At 40.9% G+C, this 15,649-nt stretch overlaps 1 protein-coding gene across 1 annotated transcript in view; it reads right to left on the minus strand.

Moving 5' to 3' along the window:
• Window positions 1-15,649, minus strand: part of LOC125885040 (FERM and PDZ domain-containing protein 4-like) — a 66,116-nt gene that overhangs the window by 6,566 nt on the left and 43,901 nt on the right. Inside the window, exons 5-14 of the mRNA XM_049570406.1 lie at window positions 15,432-15,477; window positions 13,591-13,695; window positions 13,238-13,345; window positions 9,958-10,089; window positions 8,927-9,046; window positions 8,325-8,461; window positions 7,675-7,801; window positions 665-754; window positions 362-544; window positions 78-216 (exon numbers count right to left, since the gene is read on the minus strand). Coding sequence (XP_049426363.1) covers window positions 78-216; window positions 362-544; window positions 665-754; window positions 7,675-7,801; window positions 8,325-8,461; window positions 8,927-9,046; window positions 9,958-10,089; window positions 13,238-13,345; window positions 13,591-13,695; window positions 15,432-15,477 — 1,187 coding nt within the window. The remainder of the gene's footprint in view (window positions 1-77; window positions 217-361; window positions 545-664; window positions 755-7,674; window positions 7,802-8,324; window positions 8,462-8,926; window positions 9,047-9,957; window positions 10,090-13,237; window positions 13,346-13,590; window positions 13,696-15,431; window positions 15,478-15,649) is intronic.

Below are 15,649 nucleotides of genomic sequence, written 5' to 3' on the forward strand. Positions count from 1 at the left end.
TGAGTGTAAATTTTGAACTGTGAATGACTTCTTGAAATTGCATTTTTGTACAAATGAGTAGCAAATGCACAACTCACTTGTGTCATCCCCTCCTGTGTTATTGCAGTAGGGCATGCTGAAGATAGATCTCCTGGAGTCCACTAGGAGGCGGTAGTAGCCTGCTGTTAGACAGGCCAGGTTCATTGCATCACTGGACTCCATGATCAGTGTGATGGGCTGTGGAAAAAAGAGTGAAAGGAAAAAGGGGTGTGTGGAAGGATGGAAGAAAAGGAAAGGAAATGAAAAACATAAGATGCTATCATTTGTGTCAGGTGAAACAATGTTTGCTGGTACTTCTGTTTTCAGACAGAGCTGTGCTCACCCTGACGTCCAAAACATGCAGCTCCAGTCGCACATTGGTTTCATCCTCAGTGAGGATCTCGATGCGGTTGACGTGGCTGAAGTCGGCCAGTAGGGCCACTAGGTTGGTCCGGGTGTTGATGACATGACTGATGCCATAACGTGGACCCACTAACAGCGTCACCTCCGTCTGTTTCTCCCCTTGCTACAGAAAGAAGTGTGTATACATTTGACAGTTAAAAGTTAAGATATTAACACTGACAGAGATGCTCACCAAGTTTGTTCTCAAACTTTTATAAATCTTGTCTGGAGCTAATGGCCTTACCAAAAGTATTGATTTGAACTCCCTGCCTCCATAGAGTCTGAGTTCACTGAGGTACCTCAGGTAATGCACCTTGGCCTGCAAAGCAGTCAGCTGCAGAGAGAGAAATGCAGTACATTAGTAAGCATCCACAACCAAATCACTTCAACCTAGGCAGGCACATTTGTCTTCTAATGTCAGGATGTAAAGTACCCTCAAGCCATTCTGATCTGGACCACTGGTTTTCTATTATATCCCATCATGTCATTTAAATCTGATCAAAATCCAAAGCACTGCTCCACTGCAGTACTCTTTATGGCTTGCTTCTCTGGATGTGTGCCTCTCCAGCCATTAAGGGTCAATGGGATTTTCAAATTTCAAACCTGAATGTACTAAATGAGCATTTTTGCAAAGTACTGATGCTTAAACTGCAATGACACACACACACACACACACATATATATATATATATATATACACACACACACACACACACACATATATATATATATATATATATATATATATATATATACAGTTCAGGCCAAAAGTTTGGACACACCTTCTCATTCAATGCGTTTTCTTTATTTTCATGACTATTTACATTGTAGATTCTCACTGAAGGCATCAAAACTATGAATGAACACATGTGGAGTTATGTACTTAACAAAAAAAGGTGAAATAACTGAAAACATGTTTTATATTCTAGTTTCTTCAAAATAGCCACCCTTTGCTCTGATTACTGCTTTGCACACTCTTGGCATTCTCTCCATGAGCTTCAAGAGGTAGTCACCTGAAATGGTTTCCACTTCACAGGTGTGCCTTATCAGGGTTAATTAGTGGAATTTCTTGCTTTATCAATGGGGTTGGGACCATCAGTTGTGTTGTGCAGAAGTCAGGTTAATACACAGCCGACAGCCCTATTGGACAACTGTTAAAATTCATATTATGGCAAGAACCAATCAGTTATTTCACCTTTTTTTGTTAAGTACATAACTCCACATGTGTTCATTCATAGTTTTGATGCCTTCAGTGAGAATCTACAATGTAAATAGTCATGAAAATAAAGAAAACGCATTGAATGAGAAGGTGTGTCCAAACTTTTGGCCTGTACTGTACATATATAAAAGCAGGTGTTTTTTAACGACAGTTGGGAACATGTCAAGCCAAGTTTGCGGCCAAACAACCAAAACATTTTGCTTTCCTAAACCTAACCAAGTGGTTTTTCTAACAAGTAGCAGCCAGCAGCAGACCAACAAAAGCAGGTGTGTTTTAACGAGAGGTCGGGATATGTCCAGCCTTGTTTCTAGTGACAAAAGCAGGTGTTTATTTAACAACAGTTTGGGACATGTCCAGCTGTGGTCATAGCGACAAAAGTGGGTGTTTTTTGACAACAGTTTAGGACATGTCCAGCTGTAACTGTAGCGACAAAAGCAGGTGTTTTTCTAATAACAGTTTAGGACGTCCAGCTGTAACTGTAGCGACAAAAGCGGGTGTTTTTTAACAACAGTTTAGGACATGTCCAGCTGTAACTGTAGCGACAAAAGCAGGTGTTTTTCTAATAACAGTTTAGGACATGTCCAGCTGTAACTGTAGCGACAAAAGCAGGTGTTTTTCTAATAACTGTTTAGGACTTGTCCAGCTGTAACTGTAGCGACAAAAGCAGGTGTTTTTCTAATAACTGTTTAGGACATGTCCAGCTGTAACTGTAGCGACAAAAGCAGGTGTTTTTCTAATAACTGTTTAGGACTTGTCCAGCTGTAACTGTAGCGACAAAAGCAGGTGTTTTTCTAATAACTGTTTAGGACATGTCCAGCTGTAACTGTAGCGACAAAAGCAGGTGTTTTTCTAATAACTGTTTAGGACTTGTCCAGCTGTAACTGTAGCGACAAAAGCAGGTGTTTTTCTAATAACTGTTTAGGACATGTCCAGCTATAACTGTAGCGACAAAAGCAGGTGTTTTTCTAATAACTGTTTAGGACATGTCCAGCTGTAACTGTAGCGACAAAAGCAGGTGTTTTTCTAATAACTGTTTAGGACATGTCCAGCTGTAACTGTAGCGACAAAAGCAGGTGTTTTTCTAATAACTGTTTAGGACTTGTCCAGCTATAACTGTAGCGACAAAAGCAGGTGTTTTTCTAATAACTGTTTAGGACATGTCCAGCTGTAACTGTAGCGACAAAAGCAGGTGTTTTTCTAATAACTGTTTAGGACTTGTCCAGCTATAACTGTAGCGACAAAAGCAGGTGTTTTTCTAATAAGTGTTTGGACATGTCCAGCTGTAACTGTAGCGACAAAAGCAGGTGTTTTTCTAATAACTGTTTAGGACATGTCCAGCTGTAACTGTAGCGACAAAAGCGGGTGTTTTTCTAATAACTGTTTGGACATGTCCAGCTGTAACTGTAGCGACAAAAGCAGGTGTTTTTCTAATAACAGTTTAGGACATGTCCAGCTGTAACTGTAGCGACAAAAGCAGGTGTTTTTCTAATAACAGTTTAGGACATGTCCAGCTGTAACTGTAGCGACAAAAGCAGGTGTTTTTCTAATAACAGTTTAGGACATGTCCAGCTGTAACTGTAGCGACAAAAGCAGGTGTTTTTTTAACAACAGTTTAGGACATGTCCAGCTGTAACTGTAGCGACAAAAGCAGGTGTTTTTCTAATAACTGTTTAGGACATGTCCAGCTGTAACTGTAGCAACAAAAGCGGGTGTTTTTCTAATAACTGTTTAGGACATGTCCAGCTGTAACTGTAGCGACAAAAGCGGGTGTTTTTTTAACAACAGTTTAGGACATGTCCAGCTGTAACTGTAGTGACAAAAGCAGGTGTTTTTTTAACAACAGTTTAGGACATGTCCAGCTGTAACTGTAGCGACAAAAGCAGGTGTTTTTTAACAACAGTTTAGGACATGTCCAGCTGTAACTGTAGCGACAAAAGCAGGTGTTTTTCTAATAACTGTTTAGGACATGTCCAGCTGTAACTGTAGCGACAAAAGCAGGTGTTTTTCTAATAACTGTTTAGGACATGTCCAGCTGTAACTGTAGCGACAAAAGCGGGTGTTTTTTTAACAACAGTTTAGGACATGTCCAGCTGTAACTGTAGTGACAAAAGCAGGTGTTTTTTAACAACAGTTTAGGACATGTCCAGCTGTAACTGTAGCGACAAAAGCAGGTGTTTTTTAACAACAGTTTAGGACATGTCCAGCTGTAACTGTAGCGACAAAAGCAGGTGTTTTTCTAATAACTGTTTAGGACATGTCCAGCTGTAACTGTAGCGACAAAAGCGGGTGTTTTTTTAACAACAGTTTAGGACATGTCCAGCTGTAACTGTAGTGACAAAAGCAGGTGTTTTTTAACAACAGTTTAGGACGTCCAGCTGTAACTGTAGTGACAAAAGCAGGTGTTTTTTTAACAACAGTTTAGGACATGTCCAGCTGTAACTGTAGTGACAAAAGCAGGTGTTTTTTAACAACTGTTTAGGACATGTCCAGCTGTAACTGTAGTGACAAAAGCAGGTGTTTTTTAATCAGAGTTTGGAGTAAGTCCGGCTGCGTTCGTAGCTACAAAAGCAAGTGTTTTTTTAACAAGTTCAGGACATGTCCAGCCGTGTTCATAGCGACAAAAGCAGGTGTATTTTTTACCACAGTTTGGGACATGTTCGGCTATGGTCACAGCGCCAAAAGTGGGTGTTTTTTAAACAACTTCTTAGGATATGTCCAATTGTGACTGTCGCGACAAAAGCAGGTTTTTTTAATGATAGTTCCGAACATGTCCAGCTGTGATTATAGCGACAAAAGTGGGGGGTTTTTAATGGTAGTTTGCGACATGTTAAGCCGTGATTGTAGCAACCAATCGACGATAATTTGGGAATTTTAGGACAAAACATGTTTTCCTAGCCCTAACCAAGTGTTTATGCCTAAACCTAACCATACATTACCGCAGCATTGTCACAACATGAAATTAATAATTGAATTGTTTTAACATATTCGCCACATGACATGTACAAATCTTAACCATCACCTTTCCTCAAAACTGAGCGAGCAGCCTCTTTCAGTGAGGGGCTGAGTGATAACTTCAAGGCTGTAATAAGAAAGCTAATTTGAAGCGTCAGTGTTTCAAATTGCATGTCAGTTTGTTGGTGTTGCTTGGCTGTATTTCTCCCTAATGAGCAGAGTGGATATCAACTGCCACTGTGAATGCAAATGATTAGCCAGCACATCACACTGCTTGGGGCTGGAGGGAAAAGATCAATAACCCTCTAGTATGACTGACATTTTATAAACACACATATACACAAATATAGAGTTAAGGTGAGTTTAACATGTAGTATATTCCTTCAGCCACTACATGAAGCTGTGTTAGGTAGATTAAGTTGGGCGTAAAGCAATGCTAATTTGCCTGCTGATGAGTGATGTTGCCTAAACGTTCGGCATGAGTGAATGCTTAATGGCTTGGAGACTGCAAACCTTGTAAATCATCTTCAGAATAAATGCATCATTTTATTTTTCTGTCACACTTTTAAACATGTAAATTCTTCAACCAGCCGCAGAGGAACCTGACATGTATGAACATCCTCTCATGAGCCCTTAATATTGATTTAACATCTTAACATCTAATGGTCTGGGTTGAGAAGTGGTGCTGTTACACCAGCAGACATAAAGAGGACAAATCTGATTCATCCATGTTGTGCACACTCTGGTGGGTGTTACACTTTGACCTTATTATTATGTGTCAGCTATGACACGTAAAACTAAAGGACGAGATTATTTAATTTGGACCCTTTTACAAATGGTAAACCTGCACAAATCAGACAAAACGAAGCCAAGTCATTCTCAAAGCACCCACAAGGGGTGAAATGCATCAGTCCTATAACCTTGTTGTCAAGCAAACAGCATCTCAGGTACTCCTCTGCTATTTGCATGGATTAAAGGGTGATATGCTTACATTTGGCACAAAATTGTCCCCTTTCTACACAAATGAATCTCATTGCAAACGCAGTCCAACTAACAAAAATCAGCTCTAATAGCTACATGCAGTTACAGTTAAATTATTAGCGTCTTCAGAGAGTTGGTGGCAACTTAGGCACATTTACAAGGCGTGGGCAGATGCTATTTGCACCCAGGTGTCCATAGCTAATAAACGAATAAACGGTAACACTTGACTTGAAGGTATCTACATAAGAGTGACACGACAGTGTCATAACTATGACATGACACGGTCATGGACCTGTCATAAAGATTATGTACATGTTACAAACGTTTATGACTGCTGTCATTAAGTGTCATTCGGTTTTTGTAATGACAAGTTGACATTGTTTGGGTTGTCTTGATTGTGACAACTTGACATTAATCAAAGTGACATTACCAGAAGATGTCTTTGTCATGACAAGCTGACATTAAATTTGTTTGGGATGTCTTGATTATGACAACTTGACATTAATCAAAGTGACATTACCAGAAGATGTCTTTGTCATGACAAGCTGACATTAAATTTGTTTGGGTTGTCTTGATTGTGACAACTTGACATTAATCAAAGTGACATTACCAGAAGATGTCTTTGTCATGACAAGCTGACATTAAATTTGTTTGGGATGTCTTGATTATGACAACTTGACATTAATCAAAGTGACATTACCAGAAGATGTCTTTGTCATGACAAGTTGACATTGACAAGAAATGCACCTCTTTGTGTTTATGACAAGTTGACATAATGATTATTATTGTTATGACAAAGACATCTTCTGGTAATGTCATCCTGGTTAATGTCAAGTTGTCATTATAAGGACATCCCAAACAAATTTAATGTCAACTTGTCATGACAAAGACAACTTCTGGTAATGTCATCCTGGTTAATGTCAAGTTGTCATAATCAAGACAACCCAAACAATGTCAACTTGTCATGACAATAACTGAATGACACTTAATGACAGCAGTCATAAACGTTTATGACATGTACATAATGTTCATGACATGTTCATGACAGGTTCATGATCGTGTCATGTCATTGATATGACAGTGTCATGTCACTCTTATGTAGATGCCTTCAAGTAAAGTGTTACCGAATAAACTTCAGTGAATGTCAGTGAATTTAGAGTCATACCCGACCTAGACTGCCCAGTGATTGGGCAACTCGTTATTCTACATTTCTTTTCTTTTGTAATAGATTCCATAAAAAGAGGAAAAGCCAGCAATGTGTTTTTATCCCAGTACTTCCCTTTGTCCCTGCCCCGTCTGTGGCACTCAGCCCCGAGCTCATTCATCACTCGTGAAGATCTCAATCTTTAAAAATGGGTCAAAAATATATAGTGTCATTTTAAAAAAGGAAAAGTAATTTCCTAAAAAACAGCCGGGCTCTTCTTAGAAGCGGGGATTAGCCAGGATTAATACATATTTGGTGCTCTTTTGAATATTTATGGCAGCGTGATGGTGTGTGTGGGATCGCCTCAAAATAAACTATGGGGCCAATGTTTACCACAATTAAATAACGTGCCACCTAGTGCTATGCTGTAACTCACAGACACATGGAAAGATAAGGTCCAGGTTAAAAAATAACGAAAGTTACCCTTTAAGTTGAAACTGCTGCACAGGTTAATTTTGTTGTGGCGAGCTGCTTATTTATTCATGTCAGTACAAGTAAATCTGGCTGTCACAGAATAAACAGACCAGCAGCTGCCTGTATCATTAAAACACTTTCACAAAGAACTCAAAAGTTCAGCGAGAGTCGGATCAGCGGCCCCTGACCGAGACATGTGTGTGTGTGAATATGAATATCTTATTATGCACAGAGTTTGACAATGAATTTAGCTCTGTGTTCACATTAGCATTCAAAGTCTGGCTCCACAAAGGGTCTTAGGTTGACAAGGGTGAGAACCTCTACAAGGTTGAGCATGGCAGCGATGCTATTTTAGGATGTTGCATCAGAAACAGAGACACTGTGTTTGCGCGCATGTGTGTGTGTGTGTGTGTGTGTGTGTGTGTGTGTGTGTGTGTCAGAAGTTTATTAACAAGGGCAGAGAAAGACAAAGGGAGCGGCTTACTTTTTTCCCCGGAGGCACGAGGTTCTGGTTGGTTTTGAGGATGTGTGTCAGAGCTTTCTTGATGTTTTTCTCCTTCATGCTGGACAGCACGACGGGAGGCAGGAACAGCGGCAGACCCCACTCCTTTCTGTCGGGAGAAGATTGATTTCGGCACAAAGTCACAATACTTGCAGTGAAAAGCTAGAAATTGGACTCTTAAACAAGCTGTCAGCGACAGAACTAAAAACTGAATTGCCTCTCAGGATGGGAGCTTTCTCTGCAGACAGCGATCCCTTAATAAGACCTTGTTTACAGTACGTGAGAGAATGTTCCCAACAGCATGTTTGCGACTTGTACAAAGGTTCTGGACCAAGAACTTTGGTGAATGCCACAAATTCTTTTAAATCGCTGTGTTACTTAAAAACAAATCTGTTTGTATGAGTGGTTTTTACATGAGGCCCAATGCTCAGAAGCCAGAAAACTTTGTGTTGCAGAAAACGTTTCCAACCAAGACGGGAAAAAGGGACAACGAATCCCTGAAAAACCCAAACTAAGTCGGTCTATCATTCATTATTGATGGAGCAGCTCCAGGCTGTACAGCAGTTAAACATTACAGATCATGTTGGTAGTGTAAAAACATACCCACAATTCCATTTACACACAAAACTTACTGGATGTACTTCAGAGAGACCTTCTGGCTCTGCCTGGTTGTCAGGGTGAGAATGTACATCTGCAGAGCAGCCAATCGCAGCGCCGCGTCGTACTTCAGCTCCGGGCCGAACCGCTCCAAGACGACGTCGTTGCAACTCTGCGGGCAGAGGGGGAAGTTACATAAGAATCCCAAAGTCGAGTTTTTGGGCTTGTGAAGTGCATTCTGTCTCTCCGTCGAGCAAATCCAAGCAGCAGCAGCACATCCCTGCTGAGCTGATACGAGTTCAACCTTTGTGGCTCGAGCTTCCTTCAAAGGGATACAGTTTCCAGTCCCTGATGAAGGACTCGGAAGCACAAAACGGTGAACTCTGACAAGAAAAGATGATTAGCTTTCCTTCTCTCAGGCTGTTTCACTTGACTAATTATCAAAGGAATCCTATGGGGAAGCAATTTATTATTTCAGAGACAAGTAGTTTATACAAGAGTTGGCTTATTTGAGGACTTTATTTGCAAATGAGGATTTCGCCTCAACCGTCTCTGAACTGTGACTTTGTTAATTATCCCTCTCAAAGTCGACAAACAATTTTACAGAATCACTTCTAGGACTGAGGATTTTGCTCACCTGTACATAGAGGTATTCAAACGCCACGGCGTCTCTCCGAAGCAGCTCCACAGGGTCCCGGGGCACGAAGCTGATCCGAAAGAAACACTTCATCTTGTCACAGCCAGGCCTCTGGGTCACCTGGGGGTCGGAGGAAGGAGGCATGATGGGAGGAAGAGAGAGGAGATAGATGGACGGTCGTAGAAATTGTCTGCACCTAGTTTGTGTATCAGAACGGTACGTGTAGTTCGCAATCGCTCTCAAACAAACACTGTGAGGTAAAAGGTACGATATTTGCCTTTGTATGTATGAAAGTATGAGTATGAACTATGTACGACTTAAACTCCACTGCCAGTGATCAGATTCAGTCGCAGCAGCAGCATTAACACCAGTGCCATATAAGTGTTATCACAACCACTTTACAACCTAAATACACGGTTGTGTAATCGCAGCAGTAGCCCTGCGGTGGTTGTCTTTGCGTTTGATTGCATTCCTTATTCAAGACAAAACCGCCAGACCAGCATCGTCTTTTAAATATTGATCATATTTGATAAATTATTTAACATGCAAGTGTAGGGAGAGTGAGTGAGGGAGTGTATTTTCTATTCCAAGGACTACCAGCCCTTTCACATACATCTGTGTATCTGTCACTAGGATTGACACTCAGCTGTGTTGCAGTGTGGTGTGTGTTTTATCGAGTGTGTCAAGGACTCTTAAACTGCCATTGTGTGCCACGTGTAGATTTTCACATCTGAACTGTGTGGTATGAATATTAAAAATGTCCTCTTGTGATCCTGCAACCTCATTAGAATGTAGCGGGCACTGTGGGTGTTTGTGCATTTGTGTGTGTGTGTGTGTGTGTGTGTGTGTGTGTGTGTGTGTGGGTAGGTGTAATGTGAGCTGTCGCCCCTGCTGTGCCATTGCTGATAAATGACACTGGGGTCCAAATGCTGCTTGAATACTGAGCAGGAATGTGTGTGTGTGTGTGTGTGTTTGTGTGTGTGTGACTCCAATGAGACAGAAAAAGTGAACGAGGAGGAAACATCTCCTACCTGAGTAAGCATCTCCTGTTCGTGCAGGAGAAGCAGTTTGCTTCCAGAGCCCTCTGTCCTGTGCTCCAGCACCAGGGAGAAGTGCTCAATGCATTTGATTGACAGCTTCTCTTGCAGAGTCAGGATCACGTCCTATATTGAAACATCCCCTCATTATTTTTTGTTCATTCCTTTTGCAGTTAATAAACAAGAAAGCAGTGTACTTCTCAGTCCTGGGCAAACATCAATCAATCAATCAAACTGCAAATCTGGAGTGCAATGGCCAATCTGATGTCACTAATACAAAGCAAAATATTTTCCCAGTTTTGTTTGTCCTCCAAAATCTTTTTCAAGTTGTCTCGGCACCATCTGTCATTTAGTTAAGCTCTTTAACGCTTCTCCGTTTCCTTTGTAAATCAATCAGCAGTATGTTTTTCTTATTGGCATCACAATCCTGGCATTACTCCGTTGGCTCCCTGTTCATATTAGAATTGATATTTGGATTTTCCTGATCACACAGCACAAATGTTGACCCCATATGAGTCCGTTCTGCTTCAGATCCTCAGGTAGGGCTGTTTTGTTTGCTCAAGTCAAGGCTTAAATGTAAACGTGCATTTACTTTTGCCCTCAGAGCCCCTCAGCTTTGGAACAACCTGCCCGAGGAGATCAGGTTCGCAGTATCAGTGACTTCTTTTGAATCACTTCTGAAATCACTGTATAGTATACTCAGAATCTACTTAAAATAAGTGTGGAAACTTATTTGTAATACATAAGGGCACCATGCACATCTTTGTGCCAGGTCACAGCAGGCTATACACAGATTCTGTGCCTGCCATTTGAATTCTTCGTGGTCTAACAAAACCAGGAACCTTGAACAGAAACCTCAAAAGATGAAAATGTAGAAATGTGAAAAGACTGTGGGAGGACAGACGACCCTTGTAATTTTCGACATGCCTTCTATTTAAATGATTATTTCTCAGGCGTAAAACATAATAGCCACAAGGCCAAAACATGACGGTGTAAACAAGGTGTTTTGCTCGCAGCAGGCCTGACGGTCACTTACTTTCAGATACGATAAATGTTTCTTCTTCTCCAGTATATCTGTCAGAATTATAAATATTATAATTCCAACCTCGTCATGTTTATCTTAACATATTTTACTTTTTAAGAAAATGATGTAGCCTATCATTAGCCCAATTTTCACAAGTAAGAAAAAAATTATCATTGTTTTCTATATAAATTCAAAAGGATCTTTCTTCTTCTCACTTATTTTTTGGGTAACATTATGCAGGCCTATTTATAGTGAACCACATCCTACTGTCATTTGTATCACGACTGCCATACATTATTTCACACAGACTATGAGAGGACAAGTGTTACGTGAATAAGAATCTGCTGCTATCAGCTAGCTAACATTAGCTTACCAGCTAACATTACAGTAGTTACGGATAACAGTTGCCAGAGCTACGTAACTTAGCTAGATAGCTTAGTAGCGTTACTCAAGTTTGATAATAGAGTGTGCCAGTAAACCCGGAACTCCGTTAGCGCTTTTAGCACTTCTGGTTCTCTTGTCTAAAAGTCAATACGTTTTTTGAATGGGATTTTGGTAAAATGCCTCAAATAAGGTCTGTGGTTAACAAAAGCTTAAGTGAGTTTCAGGTTTTGTTCTACGACATAAAACATGTCAGTAAATACCCTACTTGTGAATTCTGAAGCTTTTACGTGTCATAAAAAAGGCGGTTGCTAACAAGTTGCTCAATATGACTGCAAACCCTGTCGGGGACATTAAACGTCATCACCTCCGAACAGGCGAGAGTGCTGGCAGTCCGCCATTACAGCTTCTTATCTAGCTTAAACAGTCTGATTTCCCCATTATACAATGTTTTTAAAATAAAGTGGCCGAAATCAGTTGAAAGCTTAGTGGCGGTGACGTAAAGAGTCATGCGACCGTGGAGTAGTCATGTAGTCCATTAAAGCCTAACGTTAGCTTTTTACTTCTGGCGATCGCATTTAAGCTTCAAATGCGGTATGAAAGGTGTTCATATGTGAAGATTATCTCGCTGAACAAAACCTGTAAGTATCATAAACTTGTGTTAGCCACAGAGCTTATTTTCTGACATAATCCAAAACGCAATGCAAAAATCACATTCACTTTCTCTTCTGGGAACCAGCGCGATGCTAAACTTCCGGGTTTTGACGTCAGCCCTGGCACACTCTATTTGACAATGACTAATACAATTTAGTAAGGGTTATGTAAGAGTATCTGCTACTGGATTCAAATTACAGGGTTCCCACTGTCTTGGAAAACCTGGAAAGGTCATGGAATTTCACAACCACATTTTCCAGGCCTGGAAAAGTCATGTAAATACGGTAGTTGTGTGTAATGAAGTTGTTACACTAATCTTTTATGGATAACCTTTCAGTGATGTAACATAACGGCAAATTTTATTTTTGATGTGTGTACATTTTTTCTTGTCCCCCATGTTCCACCTCTCCCTTCATGTATGCCAGCGAGCTTAAATTATGTTTGAATACAGTTTGAATCTGATATGTTAGAAAAACACATGTATGGCAAGAATGAAAATGTATGGGCTCTTGAAAAGTCATGGAAAAGTTTTGAAATTTTGTCCATGAAAATGTGGGGAACAGTAAAACTACCCTTCTTTATAGCTAGTTAACATTAGCCGACAAGCTAACATCACTGTAGCTGCACATAACTGTTGCTATAGCTACGTAGCTTAGCCAGCTAGCTTACTAGCAAGTTTGGCAATAAACTTAATGCATTTTAAACAATACTGGTGTGGGATTTAAATTGACATGATGAGCAAAATTACGACGATAGCATGTATTTAATACTGACACAGGTCATTTTTAACCAACCTATGGAAGAGTTCAGGTCCCGATGGGGGTTAAGAGGATAAAACGAATATGATTAATCAAGATAACAGTATTCCCGTGATGCAGAGAAAAGGAGTGACTCAGCACTTTTGCTTCTTTAAGCGCAAGCTGGGAGCCACAGTGGATCACAAGTCAAAAAAAATTTCAATATGCTCTTTGCCACCTTACCTGAATAAATGAGTTGCTCAAACAAATGGAACTCAAACAGTGATTGAATTTCATGATCTGTCTGCGCGCGTGTGTGTGTGTGTGTGTGTGTGTGTGTGTGTGTGCACCAAGACACACTAATTTGCACTCTAAATGAATTCCTCCCTTTGTAATTATAGATGCTGCAGAGACTGCTAATTTTGCCGAGTGTGCCTCAAGGTGTGGGGCGCGCGCACACACACCCGCAAACACACACCTTGATAGAGGTACTGCTGTCGAAGCGAAAAGACTTTGTCTGCCCATTCTCCAGGTAGACCTTCAGGACATTTGGCATGAACAGAAGAGAGTTGTCCTTCACCGGGTTCTGCAAAGAAAGAATACGATCAGTCTTTTTATGCTGTGCACGAGGTCCCTTCAACACAAGACAGGTGAGGTTTAATACGTGAAATGATTCCATAAAAGTGGCACGTCACAACACATTTTTGTGATTGTCTTATCTATCTGGCATTCAATGCACTGTCTGTCTTATGTGGTAACCATCTGGCATTGCTTATATAGGTCATACACAAGTGTGTGTGTATGTGTTTGTGTGTGTGCGGTAGAACTGACTGGAACCTGGCCGTTTATAATGACCTCCTCTGCAAAGCGCACTTTGACCGGATTGGACTTGAGCATGGCTTTTTTGGCTGCACTGATGAACGCCGACTTAGGGGACTAAGAGGCAAACATCCAAAAAGAGAGACAGGGAGTGGAAGAGGAGGGACGGGGGAAGAAAGAGACAAATGGGGGGAGGGAGGGAGATAAAGAGAAGCATAAACACATGCACAAAAGAAGAGGACAGATTTCCAGCACATTAGCTTTACATGTAACATCTGAAAAAGTCAATAAAACATCAACACAATAACGTCACTTTTTCTTGATGTCAACAAATCCCATGAAAACACCCAAATCAGCATTGTGTTAGTTAATCTCTTCGTCAGTGGTATAGTGGTCGTTGATAAAAATGGGTGTATTACTAGGATGATGGATGGGTTACAGAGGAGGAATTGGGTATAGCACTTTCTGACGACCTTACCTCGTCTCTAACGCTCAAACACACTATTTCTATTGAAGACATAAATCTTTAAAAATGGGCTTCAAATACATGGTGGTTTAATTTCTTAAAAAAGGGTCCATAGTGAAGTAAATATTGCATATGTTGGGGACTATTTTGAGCAGTGGATTGACACACATTTGACTCCCTAGTGGGTACTGTATGGTGGATGCTGTTGGCTCAAGGCCCATGCACATCAAACCGACATCAAAGAACTTGGTGGCTAAGGCTGACTGTTGGGTCACCTCACGTTGCCCGTGTCTCGGCCAAAAAATTGCGCTTGAACCCACTGCGACAGCCAACTTAGCATGTACGTCCGACGAGTTCAGCATTACGACTGTCATCAGCTTGGTTTTTTGGAGCCAGAAGTGACCCTATGATGATTTATAGATACTTTTTTCATCCCCATGGGGAAGTTCTTGTATTCAGTAGCTCACGTAGAATACACACTATCACATAAAGTCATATAGAAACCACACAAACAATAAATAAGCCATACCCACAGATGACAGTAGTTTGTATTCAAAAAGGGAAACCAGACCAAAATGCTGAATCAGCCGAAAAGCCGCTGACAAGGGCCAACTAGTCCAGTGGTGTGAGACACACCACAAAAACTAGGGCAACAGATGCTTAACGACAGCTCATCATTGACCAACTGCTGTCAGTCAACCTGGCGTGTGAACAGCACTTGAGAAAACAATGACAATGGCCAAAAACTGGGCAAACTCATCGTGTGATCAGTGGAAGAACATGTCACTGAGTGCAACGGTGTGGCTTGCTGATGTAGTTTTCGGACAACAATGGAGTATTATAGCACAGAGAGGATCAACTCATTGTTGGCCCCGTCTTTTTATGGGATTTGTTGAGAGTAAGAGAAACACTGAATATCAGCAGCTTTCATCTTGAAATGCAGGACGGAATTTCGGAAGGCCTGGAAGGGAGTCAAGGGCTGCTTCAACTGTGAGAAAATTGCAGGTACAGTACAACCCACCAATCTGCACCTGTCCAAATATGATATCAAGGGCAGACACTGGAGGAGAATGTATTTTCAAAGGAAAGGTTATGAGAATTCAGAGGAATGCCAGTGACATCTCCGGCATGGAGAAGATAATACTATAATGATCATGTTCTTGTTTCAATTATTGTAACATAAGTATCCATTCTTTACAGTTGCAGCCTGTACAGTGAATGAATGGAGTGTAGATAAAGAGAGCAAGTGGATACAAAATGTATTCAGAGCAACAACACACACATACTAAGCAATCCTTTCCCTGGATTTCATTTCAGCACTATTTAGATAAACTTATCTGATACATACAGTCCTCGTGGTGCATTTTGCAAAAGCCGATCTACTCACGGGATACGGTTGGACAACAGTCAACATGATGGATTCTTTGCAGCTCCTGAAGCGAGAAGACAGCAAATCACACAGTCAACAAAAATCATCGGAAAACAACAATCGCGGCGAGCGACAATGGCAGATAAGGGGAAGGAACTTGATTAGCTTGGCTGAAATGGAATGAGATGCCTCTGGCAATCACCACTTAATACCAGATGCACACACACATACACAAA

The sequence above is a fragment of the Epinephelus fuscoguttatus genome, linkage group LG24, assembly GCF_011397635.1.
Source record: "Epinephelus fuscoguttatus linkage group LG24, E.fuscoguttatus.final_Chr_v1".
Lineage (NCBI taxonomy): Eukaryota > Metazoa > Chordata > Actinopteri > Perciformes > Serranidae > Epinephelus > Epinephelus fuscoguttatus.